The sequence below is a fragment of the Mus musculus genome, chromosome 13 (genome assembly GCF_000001635.26).
Source record: "Mus musculus strain C57BL/6J chromosome 13, GRCm38.p6 C57BL/6J".
Classification (NCBI taxonomy): domain Eukaryota; kingdom Metazoa; phylum Chordata; class Mammalia; order Rodentia; family Muridae; genus Mus; species Mus musculus.
In genome coordinates, this window is record NC_000079.6 from 18,119,156 (window position 1) to 18,134,760 (window position 15,605).

A 15,605-nucleotide genomic window follows, 5' to 3' on the forward strand; every position below is an offset into this window, starting at 1 on the left:
TTCCTTTTGAAAAATTCTATTTCTGAATCTTTAGCATATAAAATATTTTTTGAATTGGTAAACTGACTTTATTCTTCAAGCTGTTAATGTTTCTTTTATTTTTTTTTCTCTCATACAATACACCCTGACTACAACTTCCCCTCCCTCCTCTCTGAAATCTACCTCAAGATCCAGCTATAGCACTCATGGGAGTATCCCAAAAGCTTTCTCAACTATGTTAACTGTAAATGTTTCTTTTTTTTTTTTTCTTTTTCAATTCTTATTTTTTTAATTAGGTATTTTCTTCATTTACATTTCAAATGCTATCCCAAAAGTCCCCCACTCCCCTACCCCCCACTCCCCTACCCACCCACTCCCACTTCTTGGCCCTGGCATTTCCCTGTTCTGAGGCATATAAAGTTTGCTAGACTAAGGGCCTCTCTTCCCAATGATTGCCGACTAGGCCATCTTCTGATACATATGCAGCTAGAGACACGAGCCCCAGGGGTACTGATTAGTTCATAGTTTTGTTCCACCTATAGGGTTGCAGACCCCTTTAGCTCCTTGGGTACTTTCTCTAGCAAAATATTTTGGCACACAAAGCACTTAGAAGATATTTGTGAAACAGGATGATTGAATTTAAGTGATGACTATATTTTTAAAGAACCTGTATTGTGCTCTAGCATCATAAACTATGCCTAGAGTCTTTTATATGGAAAGAAAGTTTAAAATAACACTGGCTGGCTCTGGCTGGAATCTATCTATCTATCTATCTATCTATCTATCTATCTATCTATCTATCTATCTATGTATCTATCTATCTATCTATCTATCTATCTATCTATCATCTATCTATCTATCTATCTATCTATCTATCTATCTATCTATCTATCTATGTATCTATCTATCTATCTATCTATCTATCTATCTATCCATCTATCTATCTATGTATCTATCTATCTATGTATCTATCTATGTATCTATCTATCTATCTATCTATCTATCTATCTATCTATCTATCTATATATCTATCAATCATCTATCTATCTATTTAATCTTTTTATTTCCTTTCTCCTACCAGTGAGGGCTGAGGCATCAGTACTTGTTCCTTTTAAAGTCAGCCTTGGAGACTTCTTGCTTCTTTGTCCATTATGCTGCATGGGCACACAGGGTTGGGTGAGGCTGATATACAGATCTCCATGCTCCTTAAGAAATATTTGCTGATGGCCACCACATACATGGAGATTAAATATTATGGGTTTAACTGGCATTAAAATAAAAAGACTGATTCTATATTCCTTTTAAGTTAGTAAACTGCATAACAAAATTAATTCATTCCTCCTATCTGTATGTCCTAGCTGTGTAAAATTTGTAATTTATGCATGATATTACTTGGAGCAGCAGAGAGATGTTTCTTGGCAGAGCTCTCTGCAACAGTTGGCTCCCAGCTGGGCAGTGTAGCAGACAGAGCAGAGGGGTTGCCAGCTTTATCTGAGCATTGCCATGCCTCATCTTCCATCTTCTGGATCTTGGGGGGACCTTCATTCTGGGCATCCTGTCATTGTAGGGTACGATGTCCTACCTAGACAAGAGTAAGCCTGGAGAGTCGAAATGCTTGATTTAAGATACCTTGCCCCAGTACTATTGCTTGGACTACAGGAAGGAGCATGATTCAACCCCTTCAGGTGGACATTAGAGAATCAGACTGATTCTAAAGCCAAGTGAGCTAGGCAGGCGAAGAGACTGAGCCAACTGTTTTTGACATGTAAGATGGCTTCCCATTAAGTTATGAGACATAGTGCCTTGTCATTTAGGATTGAGTGGGATTTCTGTAATGTGCAACAAAAAGCACCCCAATGGATATGACTTTTTTTCTCAACCTATGGGATTGAAATGCACACTTTAAATAAATGCTTAAAATTTAAGTGACACACCTGAGCACAAGACATACTCAGCTGAGAAGTTCATGTCAAACAAGTCTTTATTTTTCATGGTACAAATTAAAAGTGACAGATCTGAAGCTGTTAAGAAATACACAAAGTGCAGCTTTACGGACCATACAGATATTGCTCTAGATTAAGTACAGTTTTTATTTTATTTTATTTTATTTTTAAACATTAAGCAACCTGTGCAGATAAGTCAGCTTTGGTTTCAATGTTTCAACAAGTAAGGAGCTTTCAATATCCAGTTTGGCTTCTTGGTCACGAGTCTATCATGTCAATGTCTCGTCGGCATGATTTTATTTTTCCAGAACAACCCAGTCTATTTTCCTGCCCTCTCTCCTGCTGCCTGCCCCAGGCATGGAGAAGCAGATTCCTTTGCAGCGCCTCATTAAGTGACCCTGGTGACCAGTCTAGATCACAGCACAGAGGATGAAATCATAAATCAGAACTAAAACTTATGAAAAATAAAACGAACAACAACAACAAAACCAAACACTTTTCAACAACAAATAAGCCAATGTGCCTCACAGAATTTCAAGTTGAAGACAAGCAAGTCACGTGACAAAAAGCTCATTACAAAATATTATCCAAACAGATTTTACAGTCAGACATGAAAATGAAAATCAATTTCCTTCTTCTCTGTTGTGTTTATGCTTGATCATTAACTGGGTACAAGTAGAGTGCTGAGGTAAAACATTGATGAACAGTTTGTGATTGGTTTTTCTTAAAATAGGAACAGTTTAGTATTGCAAGATTGTCAGCAACATTTAGCCATATCTACACAATGTGCATATTCCTACACATGCTGAGCTTTGGTCCAGCGCAGAGAAGAGAGCAAAGGCAATTGGATTTCTTTTTGGTTACAGCTTGAGTTCTTTGAGACGCCTCTACTTGTTTGGTTCTGCCTCTCCCAGCTCTTTGATTTTTTTTTTGTTTTTTGTTTTTTGTTTTTTTGTTTTTTTATTCTCTTTTGTGTTGTGTTGTGTGTGTGACCATGTGTTCACGACAGAAAGAGTCCAAAACTTGCAAAGGCAAGTAAAACTTTTAACTATTCAAAATATCTTTTTGGTTGAAAGAGAAAACACCCCCCACAAGCAAGTGTAAAATACATATCGGCTGTCATGTCTCATCAATAATGAAGAAGATGAAGATGACGACAATTTTAAATGGGTGAGAAACACACAGAAGCTTGAAATACAATCACATACACCCAAAGTGGCTTTTGCTTTTTGTTGGTGGCAACCTTAGCCTTCAGTTCATGGAAACATAAAAGACACTTAGATGTTATTGGCATATGAAGTTGTTTACCAGAAGAAATAAGAAATATCTAAAAAAAATTAAGCAGTAGGTGTGGTCCTGAAGGCTTATGTGTTCCCAAGTACAGTTTATATTCCTAAGAATCTGTTCAGGCATCTTTTCTGCCTTGTAGCAAAAAATTTATCAGTAAAAAATCAATATAAGAAGCATTACAACACTATATAAATAATTTATAAAACAATACAAAATTATAAAACTATAAAAAAATCACTGCATGTGAATAGTTTTACAACCATGGGATGAATTCGCTTCTTTTTTATTCTACTCTGGGTGATTAGTTTTATTTTATATTTTTACTATTCTATGCTCTCCCAATCATAGATGCCAGAACTGAGCAGGCCTCATGTGCCTGTTTCCGGTTCAGATTTTAAACATTTAGCATTGGTCGTATGTTATCTTGTTAACTTCTCCTCTTGGGGAGCTTTTCTTGATGGAATTTGGAGCAGGTCCTAGGAGAATACAAAATCTGTTTTAATCAATAAAGTTTCGGTTTCTGGGTTGCTGGTATTTGTGCAGTTTTTGCAGTTGTGAAATGCTACCAGGATGTTGTTGGCACTAATCGGGCTGGTTGTGGTCCAATTAGAATCAGACTAGTGGTATGGAGACACTGTTACTAATGACTCTAGTCCAGAATTATTGTTTTTTAGCTTCCTTGTTGGGAGTTTTATGATTGCTGATTGGACCATCTGAGGGGACTATTACATTGTCCCATTTTCATAACCAGCAAAGGAGCCAACAGAACAAAAAACTAGAACCCCTGGGTGGGAAGAGCATGCTGGGGCAGGGGGGGGGGAGGGGAGATAGTCTTTGTAATCATCTGGGCAGCTGGAGGTGGGCTATCTCTTCCCCTTTCATGATTTGCCTCTAGATAGTACATGAGCATGCTTTTTAATTACTCATGAGTATTTATTTATGTTGATGGTTCTCTCTTGCCTGCTTTGATAGAACCCTCTGCCCTCACCTGGGTGAAAAAAAATCAGCAGGCTCCAGGGGTTTCTTTGCCCTTTATTCGGTGGCCTTCTTGGGTTTCATGGCCCATGCCTGGGGGAAGTTCTTTTAAAAGTGAATTAATATGCTAACAGTGAAGGCTCTTCTGATGTGTTCTATAAGCTACGTGTATATTTTTTCTTTATTGGAGAGCCTTTGTTGCTAAACTTCTTTCCGAGTCAAGAAGCCAGAGCCTAGTTCCAATTGCTTAAATTTGCCTGTCACATTTCTATGCCATTTATATAGTCCAAGAACAGATGTACCCCAGCTCCAAATGTCTGTCAACACTGTCTGATGAAACAAGTACCAGAAAAGACGAGGTTAACAGACACTCGACCGCCCCTAACAGTCTAGGTCACCATCATTTTTTTTTTTTGTGGTCTCTCTTTTTGCGAGGTGGATGAGTGTGAACGTGCTTGTGTGTGTGTGGACTGAAACCTTGAGACATTTCTTTGGCTATCAGACTTCTGAGAGAATTTGCTTTGAACAGAAGCAAAACACAGATGTAAGTATTGAACCATATGTGCAGCTTATATTTATATTACAGAATTAATTTTGATCAGCTCTCCACATATGTGGCTAGTAGACTGAGAAAAAATCCCAATCTCTGGTGTGGACCGTGAGCGCAGTTCCAGCCTCTGCTGGGTGTTGACAGTCGTTCAGCAGATAGACCTAGTTATCCTGGAGTGTCTCCTGCATTTTTGCAGGATGGGAGTGGGGAAGAAACGGCTCCTTCCCACCTCTGCTATCTTCCAGAAGATCCCAGGAGCCACATGAAAGGGAGATGGAGAAGTAGGGAGGAAAGGGAGGTGTGGGCTCCATTTTCTTTCTCAAACCTACAACTCATAGTGAGAAGAAAGCCACGAGTGCTTTGACACACCACCATCCATGTTGTTTCTCCACTCCACCATCTGCCTAACATAAAACAGAAAAAGGAAATGACACAATTCAGAAAACAAAACAAAAAACCAAACCAAAACAAAAGGAAGCTACTTCATCTGCTAAGAAGCAAATTGGTAGACAGTGAGCCACACAGAGTGATTTCAACAATGGCATTCACCCTGGCGGCCCAGACAACAGGCGAGAAAGATGGGAGAAAGCGGGCTTCCCACTTTTCCGTTGGTACAAAGGTAAAAATTCCTAACACAACTTTTCACGCAGAGGCGAGCGAGCAGTAGCGTTTGCAGTGGTTCCGACTTTGGTTAAAAGGGTTTGCAGCGAGCAGCACTTAGTCCCTGAAGGGATGCAGTGCTCCTCCAGGTGGCAGACTTGCATTCGCTTTGAACAGATACGAGTTTGTGTTGGCGGGTTTTTTTGTTTGTTTGTTTGTTTGTTTTGTTTTGTTTTTGTTCTTTTATTTATTTATTTATTATTTTTTTGGTTTAGTTTTTTTTTCTTTTTCCTTAAAAGGTGTTCACATTTTCATCATATACAGAAAAGAATAAGTGGTTATTTGGTTTGCTTTAAAAAAACCGGCGTTAGGGAGGCAGGTGGGGGAGCGAATGATCCTACCACATACTCCTTCATGTGGCATTTTTCTTGTTTAAAAATTTAAAATTCTTTTTTTTTTTTCCTTTTGGAAAACCAACGGACACGTATAAACCATTCTGCCCATTTGGTAGTTTTTTGTTTTTTAGTCTTTTACATACAAGGGAGATGATGACTGGGGCAAGTCTTTAAATTCTTTCTTCTTTCTTCTTTCCTTCCTTTCTTTTTTTGTGGAGATTCAGGGTAGTGCTCAGTTTCTGTGATGCTTCCTTCCGACCATGAATGGGTGTGTCTAACAGTTTTCTTCTGGAGAATCTGCTAAGGGCTCCAGGGGGGCCGCCGAGGTGGGCTCGTGTTGCTTTAAGCGTTTGATTGTGTTCTTTAGAGCTTGTCTCTTATTGCAGAACCAAACTCTAACTACTTCCCGGTCGTAGTTTAGCTTCTCAGCAATCTCGGTCATTTCCTGCCCTGAGGGGTGTGTGTTCTTCTCAAAGTGGGCATTGAGGATCTCAAGGGCCTGGGGCGTGAAGGAGGTGCGCCGCTTGCGCTTTTTGGATGGCTCACTCCCAATAAATTCCGTGAGATTCTGCATACCTGCTCGATGGCGGGCCTCAGCCTCAGCCATCCACCGCTCAAGCACCGGCTTGATCTTCTGGGCACTTTTAGGGGTGATGTCCAGCTTTTCAAACCTGGCAGGATACAAAAGGCCAGGGTTCAGTTTGGCTGTCAGACTGCTAGCTATAGTGTTCTCTTGGGCTTCCTGTGGTAGGAAAAAGTGGCTTCTCAGGATGGTGTGTCTGGGGGGAGAATTGAGAAAGAACAGTCTTACACTGAGTCCGCTGCCAGGGTGGGCCTCCTGCCTGCCTGCCTGATTGCCTGGCAGGGTGAATTCACTCCAGATTAGCAGCCAGCTGCAAGGTAGCCAGCCCTGTCCCAGCCAGCACCCACCCTCCCAGCAAGCTCCATGCCAGCCATGCAGATCCCCAGGCACAGAGACAGGGGAGGGGAAAGAGGCACCGGTGTACAGGAAACACAAGCAATTTGCAGGCCTTTTTTTTTTTTTTTTTTTCCTCTTGAGATCCAAGCTGTTCCCAGATTCATTTCCCCAACCTTCAGAATTCTTAAGGCAGAAATTAACCAAGACAGTGATGTTCAAGATAACAGTCGTCATATTCTTCCACTTAAAACGGTTGTGTTTTATGTTTGGTTTTCTTCTCCATTGTGTTGGTTTTGGATAAATATTACAGCTAGTATCATAGTCTGGGAAGGCTACTGGGCCAAGCTCCTCCTCATGCCGCTCTTTTTATCTCCCCTTGTGTCTTATTTTAACTTCTTTCTCTCTGGTAACAATTTTCCCCATATGTAAGTTAACAACATGCCTCCTGTCCAGGTAAAACATAGACCAGTTGTTACTTTGCAGTTCTGGCCTAAACAGCTGGATACATTGTAATTACTATGGACTACCCCACCCCTGGGTGGGCTTAGGCCACCTCGTGCCTTCCAATCAGCATCCACTGTAATGGTGCACTTTTGTACCAGGGCATCATGCTGTGTTTAATGTGGGACATCTGCAAACTGGACTTGAATGATATCATTTTCTGTAAATGAGGTCTTCTATACATCAATTGCCATCAGCAATTCTTTGCTACGTTTACTTTAAAAAGAAATATGAAGCATCCTGGACAAAATTATATAGAGTATTTTAAAAAGTCCTTTCTGGTACTAAATTTATTCTGTCAGTAAAATACAAAAGAGGGCCAGCTCCCTTTCTTTCTTTATTCTAAGCCCAAATTCATGTCCCTCCGGTTGAAACAGTGAGCACAGACTTTCTTAAAGTGTTCCATGTTGTTGAAAAGCAATCATCTGATGTTTAAGATGCTTGCAAAAGGATAGACCAGGAAGGCCTTCCTCCTTGTTAGGATCTGACTCTCAGAGTACATCTTTAGATCCCTTTGTTGAGATGAGCAGCTCAAAGGCTAGCAAGGATTTAACTCCATCACACTCCCTTTCACACTTGGCCAGTCAGGGAAGCATTTGTTTATGTTTGAAAACTGCAGCTTCTTCTAACACTCACTAAGGAAGGAGAAGCCAGCCGCTCTCATGGCAAGGTGAGTTAATCACTTAGTATTATTAATGAGTTTGTCACTTGTGGCAGGCTCCCCAAAGCCACCATTGTGATAACTTGCCACGTTCTGCATTTTGCCATATCCTTTATCATAAAAGCCTAGAGCCTGAGCTCTTGATAGCAACTGGCCTCACAGAGCTGTGCCGCCAAGGGGCATGAAGGGAAGTCTTCTCTTTGTGCCTCTGATAGGGAGGTTCTCATACTGCACCTCTGAGTCTCTGCAGCCAATTAGCACATAGTGGCACCTCACCACTGATGTGCATTCTTTCCCAGGTTTTGAACTCACTGAGAATATTCCAATGTGAAGTCTTGATTCAAGACTAATTAATTAATTAATTAGGATAGAGAGCTTCTAAAACTGCAGCACTGAAACACTGGGAACTGGATAAAGGATTCAGGCCCTGCAGTCTGGGTGTCTGCTCTGTTAACCAATAATAAATTTCCAGAGGTCTGCAATCTATGGCATTTTTAGCTTCCCTCTGGGGAAGATTTAACAAATCAGCATATCTGATTGGGGATGCCCAGGAATCCGTGTTCCCGTCTGAGTTGAAACATTAAGAGAACACTCCAGTCGATAAAAGGAAATCACATTTTAGGGCTAAATTAAGCCAAAGAAGAAGTTAGCAACAATGTCAAATTGGCATCAAAATAAAAAAAAAACAAACAAAAAAACCTGTGGCTTCTTTGATCACAAGGCGTCAGGACCAGACAAAATTAATGTCTGTCGACAGGGAACAATAATATTCCCATCATTGATGCTGTTTGTTAGCATTGATGCTTCTGTCTGTGTTGTTTGGAATAACATATACAAGCCTTGATATAAATTTCCCAGCAGTAGTATCCTTGTATAGACTGAATAAAGGTTATTTTCTACAGGGAGGTATCTTATAAGAAGAAACAGTAGGGGAGACCATAGAAGTGAGAGGATCCTATGGTGCTTTTTGTATTTAACAACAATCAATGGGTTTTATGGAAAATCATTGAGCAAAATGTGAGCTGCAAGCTACCACCCCATACTGATGTTATTTATAACCTTAGTCTTAAACTGCAGGAAAAGTACACTTCTGTCCTTTGGGGAATACATTAAAAGTATAAAGAGCAGATAAAAAGACAGTATTTCATGGATCACCAAGAACAAAATCCACTTAAATGAGTTTAGAGTTGGTTTCTTGGCTGTTCCTGATGGAGGAGGACTCCTAAGGCATTGCCCAAGAGGAAAAGGCTCCTACCGAGTGCCTCGTTACCTCATGCATAAACATAGGATTAGTGCAACACACATGCATACATGGGGCAGCTCCTGAAGATTTAACCCGGATCAACTCACACAACCAAGGCTGGATTCAATCATTTATTTATCTAATGTGTGTGTGTGTCGGGGGTGGGGGGGTGGGGGAGGGGGAGGGGGGTGGGTGGTGGATGGGGGGTGGGTACAGTTAGGCCAGATTCACTAACATTTAAAAGGGGTTCTTCCTTCCTTCCTTCCTTCCTTCCTTCCTTCCTTCCTTCCTTCCTTCCTTCCTTCCTTCCTTCCTTCTACTTTCCCTTTTCCTTGCTTATAAAGATGTGTCTGGCAAAGCAAGCTATACAAATTCCTTCCACAAAATAGAGAGATTTGTTAAAATGTGCATTTCATGGACACTTTGGAGCCATCTCTGGGTGGTTAACAGTAGGATGGACTAGCTGCTTTGCTTTTACTTGGGGATGCCCCTGTGTTGACAGGAATTGGTATTCTCATCTGGCAGGGGCATGGAGGAGAAGGAAGACCCCTGGCCAGAGCAGCATATTTCAACCAGCCAGCCTTGGAAGTTCTAACAGTTGATAGGAGTTAGAAGATCAGGACCCCTCAACGCTGCATTGGCACTCCACTTTGTATCAACTTCACCGGTCCCAACATACAACTACCCCAGTTCTTAATTGCATGCTCTGTCTGTTTGTCTAGTTTGCCCACCCAAAGAAGACAAGCTGAGCTGCAAGGACAAACAAGGCCCGGGCTGGCCAGGACAGGTGACAGCATGCAGTGCCCGTTACCTGCAGATGGCCGACTGGCTGTATGCGGGGCCCTCTGTGGCACTGAGGGCTTGTCCCACCTGAGTCTGTGTCAGGCCAAGGGACAGGCGTCGGATTTTAAAAGCTTTGGCAAATTCTCGGATCTCTTCCAGATTAACCCCGTCCACCTCACCCGCTGCTGTTTGAGGATCTGTGGAGATGTTTTTAAAATAGGATCAACATGTCAACACACAACCAGTCAGGATGTTTATCACTGAGCAGCCACAGAGCGGTGGGGAAACCATCAGGATACCTTCTTTGTCTCTCACCCTTCAGCACACCTTCCTCCTGCACAAGCCATCCTTCAAGACACTTCTATCCCAGGGTAAGCCACTTCTGTTTACCCTGCCACTTCCCAGAGCAAGGGCACAATTCTTGAGGGCTTAATAACAGCAGCCAGCAAGGGGAGGTCCTTGGTAGAGGGATTCAGACCCACTTTGCTGGTAAGCCTCTACATATACGGTGCAAAGACAAATACAAGAAGGTCTCTCTTTGAAATGTCTTAATTGGAATTCTCCATGCTAACAATTGGCCACTAAGGAAACGGCGCTCTGTTTTTCCTTCACCTGATCGCCGTGGAGCCAGGGTAATAGATGGTAATCTCGCCTCATTTCTTATGTTCACATTACCCCTCAGAAGAGCATGGTTATGAAGCTGTGAGAATAATATTGTCTTTTTTCCCCATAGCGTTTTACTGACACAGCTGCCTTTGTCCCCTGAAAGGGCACATAATAAAAACTGCCTACCACAGGAAGGCTCCTTTGGTGCCGGATAACGCGGTCAATTTAGGACTTATCAAGGGAAATGACACAACAGCTGGAGAATGAAACTTTCTCCCCCCTGGCTACTGATCCCTGGATAAATGAAAGTGTTCGCCAAGCTGGAGCCAGCATGGGCTAGGCCTGGTGGGAGATTTCAGTGCAGCTCAATGCTGCCTGTGGGGAAGTCACTGCTGCTGCAAGCCTTCTCTCTATTGTTCTTCCCCTCACTCTTCCCACTCAGCTGAAAGTTGCTCTTCCTCCTCCTGCACAGCAACCCATCAGTTTCAGTGAATTTCTGCTCTGGTCCCAGGACTGTGGTACTCCTCTGGGCTTAACGCTATATACTTTCAGGATGGTACTAAAAGAAACATTTGCACCCTAAGTGACTATTTTTAAGATGCTTTTAAGTAAGGAAAGTGTATCTATGTATCTGTTGGGGAGGGGCCTAGAGCACTGTGTATAACTTCTCTCAGCACAGGGAGTAATCCCACCAGGCAATGGAAAATGTACTGTCAATAAGAGGAGTAATGCTGGTACATTGTGCATTTATCTTCACGTTAGAAAGAAACTCCTAGTCAGGTACAATGGCATGCATGTGTGGTACTGAAGCAAGAAGGGAGACTGAACCCCAGGGGTCCATGGCCAAACTGGGCAACTCAGCAAGACCATTGAAGAAGACCTTAGAGTTTTCACAGCACAGGACCTCAGTTCATCACAGATTAGAGGAATTTGGCCATAAAGTGATTTCTGGTTCTCAGTAGAGTGGAGGAGGCATATTCTTATAGGTTAGTGGGGTTTGGAGGTCTAATACTAAGGCATGAAAAACCTACAGAAAAACAGAAGTGTCACTCTTAAGGGCAGGTCCATGCTTAGCAGTAGATGGCTGCACAAAACAAACTCAATGGCATGTTTGGAGGTCTTAAAATTTTTTCTTTTTTATTTTACAGGTCTTTCGTGTATATGTTGTGGGTTGCTCTGGTGCTGTTAGTTTAATGTTAATTCTGTTTCCTCCGACATGGAGTAGATCACATACTCAGGTGATCTCACTGAAACTTCTCCCTGTTCTGACCGGTCACATAAAGACTAGAGCCCGTGATTGGGCGGTGGAAGGAAAAGGTGGGAGTGGAGGACAGAGGAAGATGAGGCGGAAGAAGGATGGAGCAGGACCACATGGTCTGGAGAAGCCACAAGTAGCAAGGGGTTGCATAACTGGGGAATAAATTAGTATAATGATAGTTCTGCCATTTCTAGACACAGAGTTTATAAATATAACTACGTTGTGTGTGTTGTTTTTTTTAATATGAGCTTATTGGGGTAAGAAATTACCATAACACATATATATTATTGTTTTTTATTTTTGTGTTTTTATGGAATTTATTTGTGTGTGTAGTGGGTGCATCTCTGTATCTGTGTTTCTTGTGATTTTTGGCTTGGCTGATTTGCTTCTGGTTTGTCTTTGTTTTATCATTATCCTTGAAAGGCCTGTTTGTATTTGTATAGATGTGGGTTGGAGGGGAGGTGGGGAGGATCTAGGAGTTGGGGGGAGAGGAAACTATAATCAGGATATTTTATATGGAAAAATCTATTTTCACTAAAAACAAAACAAAAATATTCATTTTTTTTTCACAGAATATATGGGCTTTGCTTTGTGAATAGAAGGGGCACATTGACTAGAGAAGGGGCTCCTTCAAGTGATAAAGATTTCAGAGTAGCAGATGGAGAGCACATATGTGTGGGCAGGGCTTGGAGGATTTTGTATAAAGTTGATTTAGGTAAGATAAAGTCCTGCTTTTCCAGCATCCCTCCCCAAACTTCCTTCTAGAAACCTGGTATTCAGTTAATGCAAGACATGTTTGGGTGTTTTGTGGTGGAGTCTGTCCTCTGAATTTGAAATCCCACTAGCACAGTAGTATGGAGTGGCTTTCAGGGTTCACAAAAAAATTCTGGGAGACCACATCTGCACACATGGCAGTCTCTAGCCCTTATTTCTTCATTAAAACGTTCCCGGAAGTGGGAGCTGCAAATGAGCAGCATAGAAGGCACACACAAAATTTGAATTACTTGCCAACAATATAAAAAGGGATTTTAAAGCAAAAGCAAGATTTCTGTTCTTTCGGGTACACAGGGCCTATATGTGCCATCATTTGTCCAATCACCTGGAACCAATTCTTACTTCCTCTCAGCATCTCTTCTCCAGCTCTGCTCACATTTGCTGCCTGTCCAAGATGAGCTGTGAGCCTGAGTTTAGACTGGGAATTCTTCCTGCTTGGTTCTGGGGCTTAAGCAGGGTATACTAGGTAGCACAGTGGCTCTTCAAGGCAGAGGCTAACAGCAAAAAGGCCTCCTTCATGGGGAAGGAAAATTTATGAGGATTAAGAAAAGGTTTTAAAAGTCCATTTGCAAGAGGAGAGAGGCAAAAATTTAGTAGCTGAGGGATCCTAATTTCGAATAGAAAGGGCACACTCTGTACCTGCTGGATACAGGATGGTAGAGTGAAAGGAAAGATTGGTTTAGTCTCTTCCGGAGACGGTGAAGTATTTGGTAAACTTGCAGGAAATGTTGGATGCTCAAAACTCAAAACTCAAAACTTAAAAAATAAAAAAAAACCAAAAAAAATATAAATAAATAAATAAATAAATAAAAAAAAAAAAGAAAAAAAAAAAAAAAAAAAAGGAAAGAAAAAAGAAGCAACCGCCGCCGCAGCAGCCGCAGCCGCAGCAGCCGCCGCCTGTGGGACCGTGAAAGGCTGCCTGTTTTCTGGTTGAGCTAGGTTTAAGCCCCAGAGACCCAGCAGATAACTCTGCAAGGGACAAAAGGAAGTTTGCCATGCTCCCAGACACCAGGCTCCGAACAGGAGGCCCCAGCTCCATAATTCTGTGGCTATCAGTCCTGTAGGGCAAATGCCCCAAGCTCCTGGTATTCTGTCTGGACTCCACCCCCACAGTTACCTGGCAAGCCCACTATAAAAGGACCAACTTGCCCCCTCCTCCCTCTCTTACTCTTGTCTCCCTCCCTCCCTCCCTCCCTCTCTCTCTCCTTCTTGCCCCCCCCCCCATTCCTTTCTCCTTGCTCCATGTGGTCATGGCTAGTCTCTACGTCTATGTCTCTATTACCTCCCTCTCTCTGCCTCTACTACCCTCTTAGCTCCCATTCCCACCATGACAATAAATGCCTTAAAACCATGGACCTCCTCTTAGCATCCGTCATGCTGGAGCAGTGGAGCAAGTCTTTCTCTAAAGAGCCTCACCTAATCTCACATAGGAGGCCCCTCTGCGTTCTTGACCGTTTCCACGGAGCCAAGCTTCCTGCTGAGCAAGCCAGAGACACTCCTGCCTCCCTGCTAGAACCAACTGGAGCATTCTCCTTCCTACATTTTCCCTTCAGCCCCTGGCCAGAGCCAGCCCCACCCCCCCACGCCCCCACACTCCGTTCTCAGCTCTTCCAGAGCATCCATGCCTACTGTGCCCAAGAGTGAGGACCTGTCGTCTTCATCCTCCATGCAGTCCCCAGGGACCCCAGAGCCAGCTCTTCTGCAGCACACAGTGGGAGAGTTTGAGCCCCCAGCAGCTCTGAGGGGACCTCATACTGTGCTTCCCCATCCCCAGAGTGGGGTCCTGCAGCTTCTCAGAGCCTGACACCCACCCTGCGGTGGCATGGGGTGCACACAGTCAAACTTCCCTCATCCCGCCCAGCCCTGTGGAGGACTGGATGAGGGACACCATTCTAACCCACAGAAGCCAGAGACTTCCTTTGTACAAAAATGGGTTTTAGAACAGGTTTTTCTTAATTTGGTAGGTTCGAGTCACCTGGTAGGCCCAAGGGCATTTTTTCAAGTTAGTATGGTGTTCTGGCACAGGATCTGCCTGTTCCTGCATCTGTCTCTACCGAGTCTGGGTATGGCATCACTGCTGTGCCATTGTCTTTTGGTACCCATTCATGTTCTCATCCAGCAGGCTTCAAGGTACAGAAAAACTTGGTGCTTATCTATATAAGGCTGATGAGGCAGACAGGCCTGGTGAGAAGGCACTCATGAGAGAGGCCCCACCTCTTCCCTTTTTCATCCCTTCTTCACTGCATAGGTGAGGGATAAAGTCGTGGCTCACTGGGACAGGAAGGCCAGTGGCTCAGTGGGACAGGAAGGCCAGTGTGGTCTATGATTGGGGAAAAGTTTTCCCACTTTCTAGATGTCTCTGTGGGAAATAGCTCTTTTACTATTGCCATCTCTAAATTAACTGAAATCAGTTGTTAATTAGCACAGGAAGGACTGGATTTTATGGAAAGCCTTCCACAATGTACTTTAATACTGATGCCAAGCACGTGTGTGCATGCACACACACACACACACACACACACACACACACACACACACACACACACACACACACACTCACTCACAGTGCAGTTTAGGATGTGGTCAGCAGTTTTACATAAGTGTATCCTTTCATCATTTTTCTCCTCTATCATCTCTTTAGTTGATAACTCCTTGCTAATTCCCAACCCTTGGAACTAAACCTGCAGTGATTGCGCAGTTTTCTTTCAATTTTCCCTTTCTTCCTCCCCTTTTTCTTTTTTACTGTATTATTAACAACAATCAGAGTTAATGAGAACACTTTGGATTCTGAAATTCCATGCGCTGAGAAGTGTTGGTGCGGATGTCAGTTGTCCACTGAAGAGTTGAGAGGAATGCGTCCCAGTCATAAGCATAGTGTTTTCCATGAGGCTCCAATGAACATGCTTCTGGTTTTACATAAAAACAAGAAAAGAAGGTTTTTCTTTCTTTTTTTCTTACTCATAAAAGCTAGATTGCGAAATACATTGCATGGTTTGCCCCACGGGTGTCTCCTCATCCAAAGAGAAGACGTCATTGTTGGACATTTGTTAGCTGTATCTTGATTATATGTGTGTGGGACTGGTCTCAGACATTGGCAGGATACTTTAGGAGGTTCTTAGGTGTTCCTT

General features: G+C 42.8%; 1 protein-coding gene across 1 annotated transcript in view; it reads right to left on the minus strand.

Moving 5' to 3' along the window:
* Positions 1 to 5,804: 5,804 nt before the first annotated feature.
* Positions 5,805 to 15,605, minus strand: part of Pou6f2 (POU domain, class 6, transcription factor 2) — a gene marked incomplete at its 5' end in the record, with an annotated part of 257,085 nt that continues 247,284 nt past the window's right edge. The window contains 2 exon segments of the mRNA NM_175006.2: positions 5,805 to 6,511; positions 9,868 to 10,036. Coding sequence (NP_778171.2) covers positions 6,007 to 6,511; positions 9,868 to 10,036 — 674 coding nt within the window.